Genomic DNA, 11,972 nt, shown 5'->3' with positions numbered 1-11,972 from the left:
ATGACTCGTCATGTAGACCAGAAAGTACGAAAAATGACATATTCAAGACGTCATTTTGTTACCTATGAAATTATGCATATATGGTATATCCAGAAAATGTTTCATGGATATAGGTTACCTTAGAAATATTTATTATATATCCTGGAATATTAAAAATGCATTTGTATATTCTATAAAGATACATGTAACAGATACATAAAATAAAATAGATGTTTATGAGACATCCATAGAACATAACCCTCGGATATAGTTTCAATATTTAGTAAATTCAGGATATATACTGTATGTACTAATAGCATATTCCATGTATTATCTAGTGTGTGATAAATGTATATTTATTTCATATCCATAAAATAAACAGAGCATTGAATTGACTGAATTGAATTGACGAAACAGTGGGCTGCTAAGGCAGTTGTGCATATAGGTCTCCTGATGGACCCGTCATGCCCCACCGGGGGTTACTAGAGCCCAACGGCCTTAGAGAAACTGATAAGGCTCTCTGGTCTGAAGGACTTAAAGTCGCTCGGTACACTGAAAGTGTTACCCAAGTATTTGAACCTGGCGCGCATGTGTGCTGACGAGCTGGACCCTGCATCCAACCTGTACCAGTTTTTTCAGGACTTTTATGCACTCTAGTACAAGCTTGGAGCTTACCTTTGCGGCCGTGATAGCCTTAATGGCAGCTCTGCTGTCCGAGCATATTGATACGACTGTATTGCGGTGTCCGCAGCTTAGGATTTTCTGTCCGCATTTTAATAAAGCGAATACTTCGGCCTGGAAGACAGTGGCGTGCTCCCCCAGCGAGTATGCCCTACTAGTAAGATCCCACCAATAAGCCCTGATCCAGCTCTGTTATTCATTCTGGAGCCACCTGTGTACCAGATGGTCCCCCTATTTAGCAATGCAGATCTGTTGGAATGCTGCCACTCCTCTCTGCCTGCAATGTGCGTCACGAATCCCTCGCAGTCCACAGTCACTGGAGCCATGCAGTCACTGCCCATCAGAAGGAGAGGACATTCCTGTATGGCCCGTGACCAAATTTTTGCGTGACCGGTCTCGCCAGCACGTAGTTCGCCGAGGACGTATAATCTGTACCCAGTCCTCATTGCCTTGAATTGCACAACGAGGTCCAAAGGCGGAAGGCTCAGCAGAGTCTCAAGCGCTCTAGTTGGCGCCGTCCGCATGGAACTCGTTATGCTGAAACATGCAAGACTTTGAACTCTATCCAGTTGAGCACGAATTTTCGCTTTCTCCGTACATGGCCACCAAACGATAGCCCCGTATGTGAGAAGAGGTCTCACAATACGCGAGTAGATCCAGTGGAGGATCTTAGGAGACAGACCCCAGGTATTGCCGAAAGCCCGCCTGCAGGCCCATAGCGTGCAGGTGGCCTTCTTCATTCTGGTGTCTGCATGATCGTGCCAGGAGAGTTTGGGATCCAACTTGATTCCCAGAAATCGAACTGTCCTGGAGTAATGCAGCTGCACGCCACCTAGAGATATAACAGGGGGCGTGCCAAAGTTACGTCTCCTCGTGAATAGTAGGAGCTCTGCTTTTTTGGGGTTAATCCTGAGACTCCCCAAGAGGCACCATATGTCCACCATACGCAGGGCTCTCATCATAGGGCCCCGCATTGAGACGGCGTCTTTCCCTGGGCAAAGGATTACCAGATCATCAGCGTAGGCCTGTGTGTATAGGCCAGCATTGTTTAAAAGATTTAGCAGGCTGTCGACCATAAGGCACCACAAGGTAGGGGACAATACTCCTCCCTGCGGGCAGCCCCTAGCCGCCAACGTTTCGACAATCTCGTTGTTGAGCTGGGCAGATACATGACGTTTCGAGCGCTCTCGAGTGCTTGGCAGATTAATGCAAAAGGGGTGTTATTGAACGTGCCTTCAATGTCTAAAAACGCACACAGACCAGTTGCTTGCCACTACCCAGAGTATCCTCCACCTTCCTAACGAGGTGGTGTAGGGCCAGGTCCGTGGATTTGCCCACCTGATAGGCGTATTGATGCACATGCAGTGGTTTGTTGACCAGGATGCTTTCCTTAAGGTATCGATCAATCAGCCTCTCCATCGCCTTCAGCATAAAGCTAATAAGGCTGATAGGTCGGTACGATTTGGGATCTGTAAAATCGCTTTTTCCGGGTTTCGGAATGAAGACGACTTTCACTTGATGCCATAACTTTGGGAAGTAGCCCTGAGCAAGGGACGAATCAGAACTACTTGAATCAGTACTAACCCTATTTGCAAAAGGCATGGATATAATCCATATATGCCCGGAGATTTGAAGGGGGGGAATGTCTTGATTGCCCATTTCACCCTCCCGTAGGTAATTGTTCTTCTAGCAGTCTCGAACTCTAAGCGAATCGGAGCCCGAGAACAGCTAGGAGGATCGCGAAATGAGTTGGAGTCTGGGAAGTGAGTGCGCAGCATGACCTCCAGTGACTCCCGCTCATTGGTAGTAAAGCCGCCATCTGGAAGTGACAGCGACCCCAATTTAGTTCCAGGTTCCTTGGACAGTACTTTGCACAGTCGTGCTGCAGATGGTGTATTTTCAACGTCACCGCAGAACCGCCTCCAGAATAGTAAAAATAGACATTGTATGTATATACGTCAGGATATTATGAATATACATAGCATTTACATATAATATATGTTTGCTATGTGGGTTCCGTCCTATACTTATAGGAACTATTTTTAGGAGTACTACCACCCCTTGAATTTTTTTACGGGAGGATACGGGAGGCTAAGAACTTTTTTAAGATTTGAATTTATAAAATACGATTTATGGAAATTGAAGAAAATGACAAATGTCATGTCCTGTAAGTACCAAGTTATTCAAGATAAGTGAGCCTAATATTTATTCTTAAATTCATAATTCATAGAGAACCTGGTAATTAAAATAATTGGCGAAATTTTATGAATGCAGCTCAAAACAACATTTCCGAGCATCTGCCTCTAAAAGTAATAATAGCTGTGATGATTGCTCGTGTTTGTCGTAGAGATGGTACTTAAGTTTAAGCTAGATTGACGCTAGTTTCGCGCTTAAGATGGCACATAAGAAAAAGAAGAAGAAGGATCAATATCTTTTTTCAGTTTTTCAATCAAATCAGTTTTTCCAGAATTATTACTTTTAAATGTTTCCATATCTCGTATTTAAATTTAATTTAGCTAACCATGAGATTTGGCATTCCTTTATAATTATCTCCACGCCTGGTCACTGTTGTCTACCCTTACGACCTTCGAGTAATAACAAATAATAGATTAAGTTTATTAACGTTTGTTGTTTGCATCATACGTGTCACCTTTAAGTAGTAAACGAAAAAAAAACAACTTAAAAAACATCTCCGGGGGAAATTTCCCGAACCCCCTTATCAGATAGACACTAATTGTTGAAGAATTTGTCGCATTAGTGCTAAAATGATATGTTATGATCTACTAATCGTTATTGTGACTCAATTTACAATAAATAAAACAGGGTTATTGAAATATTTACATTTACTATGCACTTTTTTAAATATACGATATCATAAGCGATCTTTCTTTTAACAACACAATGGAAGGAAATTTACAATACGTGGCATTACTAAGACGTAAAATGCATAAAAATATTCCTTAAACGTAATAAATTAAATTAGCACCAAATAAGTCAGCTAAAAATAAATATTCAGAGAAATTTTATGGGAACTAACTAATTAACACCTTGTAATTTTAAGAAATATGAGTTGCTTAATATATACTTGTATATATATATAGTCTTGTGGACGCTTAATTGGTATCAGTTAGTTCACGCATAATCTCTAGTACAGTAGTCCAAATAAATAATTTGGTAATCAGATTGATTGGATATGGATTGTCAAAAACTATTTATTGTAAGTATTTTTTTCATTAAAATATAGAATACTACATAGAGGTATTTGTATACATACATTTATAATTTTTAATAGTAGTAGCGTAATATTTGAAACTCGAGCATATAAATGGTGTTTGATTAAGAAGATCGAGGTCTCTTATTTCAGTAATGAATAATTCAGTGCCTTCAGTCATAATAATAGTCAAAATAATCGTGTAATAAAAATTGTCAAACGACATTTCTGGAATCAATCTTTAAGTAGTTAAATCTTAACTATGCCGGTAAGAGGCATAAATGCTAGGGTGAAGAAAAAAGACGTTTTTAACATCCCGAAAAAAGCTAAAAAAATTACATTGATTATTTAACTACCGTAAAACGGGGTTACTTTGCACCATTGTTTTTAGTTTTATTTTATTAGTTAGGATGTAACGTCACTCGAAAGAAGATCTGAACTTTTTATTATAAATATCAATTGAGCAGGTTGTAATATAACTCTGATTATAACTATTTGTTACGTATATTGCCTAATCAAGAGAACAACCTAGTTTTATTAGTGGAGCAAAGTATACCCCAAAAAAGTCATACTTTGCACCACTCAATATTTTATTAATATTTGGCTACTAAATGCTTGCTGATGCATAGAAACACCTTATTATTTCAAACTTTGCACCAATTAAATGCGAAAAAATGTTTGTGGGCCAAGTTTTTGCCAATGTGTCGCATTCTGGGACAATGTACAATCCTCGTTTAGACATTTTCTTGGGAGGGCTAATGGCCCAATTACGTTGTTCCACAAATACCATATTTCGTCACGTCTTTCTGGCCATTTCCAAAACTTTATCGATCTCGCCATAGCATTGATCATCGCTCCATCGTTTTCTATTGCTGTTATTACTCCAGGATAAACATGATATTCATAGGAAAATAAAACGTACTCACCAACAACTTTTTTAACATCATCTAATCTAGAGTGTTTGACTTTTTCGACAATATTTGTTCCAAGAGAACCTGAGACGAGTTTTTTATTAAATTCTTTTTCTTCTTCCATCTCTTGCATCTCATTTATTTCATCATCTGATGAATCCCTGCCTAGTGGAAAGTGGTCGTCTAAAACAATGTCCTCCTCTGAATCATCTACGATTTCTGGTTCAACAGCTTAAAGAGGTGTGGATGTAGATGCTCCAGTTAGATCTGTTAAACTAATTTCAGAATGGGCAATACTGTATCCTACTGAAACCGTTATTTTCTTCTTCCTACGTGGCTTAAACTGTGTGGCTTCCTGTCTTTTATCTTCTAAATACTTAATGAAAGTGTTTTCGATATCCGACGAACTTTATTTATTTGTGTCGCTAGCAGTTGTCATATTAGATTGCTTAGTGGTTGTTAACCGCTCCAAGAGCGGTGTTACATCGCAAGGGACGATACCGCATTTCCTAAATGTCGCATTTTCCTTAATGTCGTGTGTTCGACATAAATCGAGGACTTCATCATTAATATGAGAAGATAAATTTTCTCCTAAAACGACCTTCTTTCCCTGAATTTTTTTAAGCCTGGGCAATAGGAGAGTGCTGAACCAATTTCCAAATGTCTGTGATTCGAACCAACCAGATACAGTATTTGCATAACGCGTACCAGAGAGACCATTCTCAGTCCAGGTGTCCCACAAATGCTTGGATTTGTACACCACATAAGGAGGTAGAAGCTCACCAACTGCATTTCCACAAATCATAAGAGAAATGCTACTCTTTGAGGAATTACAAATTCGTTCGGGATACTTAACACCACGTTTAGTTAATATCTTTTTTTGACCGGGGTCATCGGTTAAGTTTGTCTCGTCATAATTAAAAATAGCATGCGGCTCCACACCAGTTAATGTTTGTTTTAGATTTTCTATGTATTCAGTCATTTGGTTTGCATTGAGTGCTGCTCTACTTCTTTTTATGTTCGAGGCTATCCTTGCAGTAAGATCCTTATGACGAGTTAAAAATGATTTGACGCAATCGATACCTGGAGTATTATCCCTAAAACGAGTTATTTTTTTTCCTTTGCGATTTAAATAGCTCTTAATTATTTGTCGCAATTCCATTCCAGTAACAGGAAAACCAGAATCACTAAGGCTATGAATGCATTGTACGAAACATCTTTTCTCTTCATAAGAGAATATTGATGGGTATCCAGGTTTTCTAGCGTGTGTTCCTTTTAATATGTAAAAAATAGTTCTCGTTGGAATGTTAAATGATTCAGCGGCAACTCTTGTGCTCATGCCATCTTGTATTGCTGACAAACATGCTTCAAATCTTCTTCTGAGTAGTCTGCATATCTGCGAGATCCCAGTTTCCTTTTATAACGTCTGGGCATTTTCTGAAAACCATTTACCTATTTAACTTTTACTCCGTTATTTTAACAACTACAAATCGCAATCGGTTATAGTATAAGCCTTTAGACGTGTACTTACCAATTTTCGTACTCTAGGACTTTCTGCACAGTATGATTTTGCAAAGCCAGAAAATCATAGAATTTCTAGGTTAATATTCGGACGGTTGCTGATAAACAACTGGCGACCATGAGGATATTCGCGCGGTGTTGGTGACGTATTGCGATGTTGCCTATGTGTTCTAGAGGTAGTAGAAATATCTGAACAAAATTATAAGGAGGATTACAGGAAATATAATTTCACATGTTCCGTGCAAAGTTTCCCTGCTCAGTGCAAAGTAACCCCGTTTTACGGTACTCTTTTTGGTTAACTCTACATCTTTTTGGTTTAACGATGTTTGCATAAATTATCAAATTGTGGTAGGAGCGGAGGAGAAAGGTCTATTCATAAGTGTTTATAATTTCATGGTTCAGCTTAATCGAATTAAATAAACTTGGGCTCGCGAAAAAAAGAAGAATAATCAGAAAGCCAAATTAATTTTTAATTTAAAAAAAATGAAAAAGATTCCATTGGATATTTTTGTTATACAAATTTTACAATTTTGTAATAAGCTATAATATATACAGTTGTATTTGTATTTTTTCTAGATCTCAGTTTTGATGGCTCTCTCCAACACCATTGGTTTATCGCAACCAGTCGACCATTCAAGAAAAGATGAAAAAATTTCCATCTATGTACCATTTGACGTGAAATACATTCCAGTAGAAGTATCTGAAAAATCTGATGTTAAAGAACTTAAATCTAAATCCGACGACTTGAAACCAATAATTATCTTAAGGAAAAAAGATATCTTGGACCATTTTGACAGCAACAAACCTATTAAACCAGTGAGTCATTTAGCCACCAAGGATAAACCAGAAGACTTAATTGTAGTACCTCTATCACCGTTACCATCAAATGATGGCGCAGTGAAATTACTACAGTCCACCAGAAGTCCTCAACTGCCAAAAGATGACCTCGTCGCCGCAGCATCCTCTCACATAATAACCAAAAGGCAGACGCAAAGATTTCCCTCATTCAGACCTGTGGTAAGGTTTAGCAGATTCAGCGCTAGGAGAAATAGATTTAATAGAAACCATGCTATGGTTGGTTACTTGAGTGATAGAGATTTATTTCCCACTGTGGCCTAAGTTGAAAATGTTTATGAAAAAAGTTTCATAATCATGGTCTGAGAATATTGTGATATTTTTTTTTTTAATTTATTAAGTTATTCTCTAATACATTTAATTAAATACATTTACAATATTTATTTAAAATAATTTTTTTTTTTTTTTTAAATGTGATTTAATTTTTTGGAAAATTTTCCTTTGCGAATAATTTAATCTGTAACAAATATAGACTAAGCGACGTGCAACTATGTAGATACAATTTTTTATCCTATTGTTGTTGCTCTCTTTAATTTGTATATACAGTATTTCATTGTCTCTCTCTTCCCTTATGAAAGGCGAGCTAAGGTGGCGTCACAATACTAATCTTTCGCAATGCTAAATGTATTTAATTATCAGAGCACTCAAGAGAAAACATTCTTCCATCTCCGTCTAAATGAATGCAAAAATATGGGATAGCTTGTGTCCAATTCTCTAGTATTTCTAAAATTATAATTAAGTACGGCAACAGTGCAATCCCTGCTCAACATAAACACGTGAATTTCAATATGGCTGAATAGTTGTTGTTGCTGATTGATTTTGTTTTGTTTTACATCGTTAGTTGAGATTTTGAACGAGTGCTTAAATTTTACGTATTTTATTACCCACCGGATTTAGATGAACTTGATAACAATAGTTAGTATTTGTAGTTTTTTGTAGGATACAGATTTTAGTGTTTTAACTTGTGTTAGGAACAGAAATATGTTCATTAAGGTAATTGTTAAGGCTGTAGTTATAATAAATATTCCATGGTGGTTCAAAAGGAAAATTAAGAGATTTGCAAAAAAAACCATTTAAAAAAAACTAACATAAATAGTCAAATGAATTTAATTTTAATAATAAAACTTAATATAATTACAAGAATAACATTTGTTCGGACTATCTGTGTTGACTATTTGCTGCTATTTTTAATTTAGCTGTAATCTTCCTGTTTTATTCTTTTAATTAATTTTTATTGATTAAAAAAATACTCCATCATAAATAATAAAACATGTGTATATGTATTTTATACACATACAAATTTAACAGTATATTCATTATTATAGAATAGAACAGACTTATCTATTTTTTACTAATTAGTAGAAAAGCAGTTTTACCACTTTTTAAATTCATATCAATTTCATTTATTCTGAATACCTGTTTCGCTAACGATATTAGCATCTTCAGTAAAACATTAAACTTTTTTTATTTTAAGTATTACACCCAAGGATATATTTTTTGTAATAATATTATAGTACCATGATAATTAAAATCTTCCTGAATTTTAATTGCATTTATGTATATGCATGTTACTGTTACCGTCTTTAATTATAAATTATGAAAATAATTAATAAAATGCATGTACATATTATACCATATACTGAAAATACAATACAAAACGTTTCAGAATTATATTTAGTTTATTTAGTTCCCCAATTTAAATGTTATTAAATTGCATTGTTTTAATTAAAGTCTGCTATCCTTCTGACCAATTAAAAACATATTAATAACTTTTTGTTTGTTTTAATTAATATCAGCCGTTCTGTCTCAGAACATAATAATTATGATGTTCTGACTTCTGAGACATAACGGCTGATTTTAATTAAAATAAATCATTAAATGCTTAATAGTCGAGGTGTGAATTATGGCGGCAAACGTTATCTGCGCCATCTAGGTTCACCTTTCACGAAGAGAGACAAAGATGGAAAATAATCGGATATTTTATTAGCCCACAGTTGCGCGCATAGAGTAATTAAAAGTATGAGAGGGTTCAATCCTATAGTGACAAGTAGGCACTATCTTTACCCTAAACTCGATTGCAGCGTACGGTTGCGGTCTAACCGAACTAAAATAATTGACATATGTCACAGTCGGTAAAATAGTCTACTGTAATACCGATCCGTCATAGAAATGAAAGGCGTGCTATTCAAAATTTTAGAATGGCGCGAAATTTAAAATTATTGACCCATTAAATCAATTTTTAACAGCGTAAAGGCTGTGAATCTCGATCACAAACTCTAAAAAATTATGAAATAGTGCAAGTGTATTCATTTAATTTTTGAAGAGGCTAAGAGTGATAATGTATGTAATTTAAGTTTAATTTTACATTTTTTAATTGAATTCGTTAGTTTTTTGATATTAAATTCATCAAATTTCCTTTTAAGCTGTTAAGTTAATGCATTAACGCCCTTCAAAGAAATTAATTGTTAATAATGCACTTTTTCATTGATTTTTAGAGAATGTGAAAGAGATTTTACAGCCCAATACGCTATCAAAAAAAGATTTAATGGGTCAATTATGTAAGACAATATTTTAGAGATTTAAGTATAATATATTAAGTCCTACTTTGAGAATTAAATGCTTGATACTAACAATGTTAATTTCACTGTTATTAACAAATTAACAAGGGTAGGGGTAGAATTAAAGTCAATTGTAAAGTAAGTTTATAATTTATTGTCTTAAAAGGGATCCTGATACAATTTGTTTTTGTGCTGCTTTAGCACAACACTGTCCATGGTATGTATTTTGCTTTTTCTACATTTTGAGGATATGATACAAAAATTACAATTTATCAAATTTATAAATTAATTATTTATAGACATAAGAACTATATTTCTCAAAAATATGCCCTAAAAATTTTACGTTTACTACCTACTTTTTTGTACAGAGGGTACCCAAAAATGTTAGCGGAGTCGTAATATATAAAAACTAACCCTGTAATTAAAATATTCTTTATGGAGAGTATTATATTAAAAATTAGTTAACACTGATGTATACCCTAAATTCTAGATGTCATCGGTCCTTTTTCTTAAATATTCAAGGAGAATCCCTGGATCTTACTTCCACCTTATCGAGGTGAGGTACCTCTTTGATTTTATGTGGAAAGAGTCATAAAGTATTATTCTAAGCGATATTTAATCATTTCATTAAATAAATAAATGTTTTAAGCATTTTTTTAAGAATTTATACATTTGATTCGTAAAATGTGACTGCATGTGCCCACGTACTATTTTGTTAAACGCCTGACCTTAGTCACAGCCACTCAAGCGTGAAAAGTTGCACAGGCCCGGCCTTAAAATTTATTTGTATTTAAACTTTATTATTCGGGATTTTTGGGTTTAGTTTTATTAAGTTAAAAATTCAGGATAGTTGATAGCAAGATAATATTTAATTTAAATATAGGATTTAAGTACGTTAAATGAGTTTAACCAAAAATTGTAATTTCATAAATTTAGTTTTTAGCGCCATCAGTCCCTTATAACAAGTCAAGTCTCTTTGCTTTGCAATATGTCAAGTTGGAATAATGTATTGACTACTGTTAACCCACTGCATAGCTTTCATCAAATAGTATTAAACAATTTTAACACTGCTTTTCCTGTTGTCAATATTAAGAAACGAAATAGAAAACCTTGATATACTAAGGGTTTACGAGTATCTGGGAAAAATATGCGCTTCCTTTTTTACATTAGGAAATACGCTATGAACAATGCAACATTTTTAAATTATTATAACAGATACCGCAAGATTTACAGAAACTCAATTAGAATGGCTAAGTGGACCTATTTTCAAAGGAGGATAAATAATTCCTCCAACAGAGCAAAAGAGTCTTGGAAGACTTTAAATGAGCTTAGGGGTAAAAATAATGTCTTGGTTATTCCAAGTACCTTAGATTCCAATGTCCTCAATTCCTTCTACTGTGATATTGCTAGTAACCTTGCAGCCAATCTCTCACAAAAAATAGATCCCAGGAGCTATCTCAGCAATGTGGTAGTAGCCGAATCTTTCTTTTTTGCCCCCACAAGTGTAGAAGAGCTTAAACAGTTAATGGTTAATATTAAGAATAAGAGTTCATCAGGTTGGGATGGGCTTTCTCTTAAAATATTTTCTGTTTTACCTCTTGTTGCTTTGCAAGTCTTGGCCGAGTCAATTAACTTTTCATTTATGTCTGGAGTTTTCCCAGAGTGCTTAAAAAGAGCAATGATTGTTCCTCTTTACAAGGGTGGCGATCGCGACTGTCCTTCTAACTTTAGACCTATAGCGTTATTGCCTACTTTAGCCAAGATAGTGGAACGGCTCGTTAAGGTGAGGATGGTTTCATTTTCAAATAGATTTGGCCTATTGAGTCTTCAGCAGTTTGGCTTTCGTGAGTCTGTGAGCACAAATGATGCTATCTTTAGCTTTCTAGAGCACCTGTACAACCGACTGAATGTTGGTGAAGTTGCAGCAGCGGTATTCTGTGACTTGTCCAAGGCATTTGACTGCATGAGTCACAGAGTGCTGCTGATGAAACTGGAGCTCTATGGTTTCAGGGGAACTGCCCTTGAGTGGTTTCGTTCCTACTTATCAAATCGTGTCCAGGCTGTCAAATTTAATGGTGGTATGTCTAACGAACTTAATATAAATGTGGGTGTTCCGCAAGGATCAGTACTTGGTCTTTTAATTTTTCTCATTTATGTGAACGATCTGCCACAACTGCAGGTAACTGGTGTGCCGATGATACCACCATCCTCTGGCACGACTCTGATGTTTCTCAAATGGAGGCCAATATACGTACA

General features: G+C 35.5%; 1 protein-coding gene across 1 annotated transcript; it reads left to right on the top strand.

The window, feature by feature from the left end:
- The first annotated feature begins 3,766 nt into the window (after positions 1–3,766).
- LOC126739324 (uncharacterized) lies at positions 3,767–7,516 on the top strand. The gene is made up of 2 exons (XM_050444957.1): positions 3,767–3,877; positions 6,880–7,516. The coding sequence occupies exons 1-2, from the start codon at positions 3,854–3,856 to the stop codon at positions 7,420–7,422; spliced, it is 567 nt and encodes a 188-aa protein (XP_050300914.1). The 5' UTR covers positions 3,767–3,853; the 3' UTR covers positions 7,423–7,516.
- Positions 7,517–11,972: the final 4,456 nt, after the last annotated feature.

This window comes from Anthonomus grandis, chromosome 8 (genome assembly GCF_022605725.1).
Source record: "Anthonomus grandis grandis chromosome 8, icAntGran1.3, whole genome shotgun sequence".
Classification (NCBI taxonomy): domain Eukaryota; kingdom Metazoa; phylum Arthropoda; class Insecta; order Coleoptera; family Curculionidae; genus Anthonomus; species Anthonomus grandis.
Note: the sequence above shows the minus strand (reverse complement) of the source record. Positions and strands in the feature narration are given on the sequence as shown.

Excerpts from the sequence above, each read along its gene's own strand:
- LOC126739324 (XM_050444957.1), top strand. The coding sequence starts at position 3,854 with ATGGATTGTCAAAAACTATTTATT. Across the intron at positions 3,878-6,879 it reads ATTGTCAAAAACTATTTATT|ATCTCAGTTTTGATGGCTCT; the intron begins GTAAGTATTTTT and ends TATTTTTTCTAG.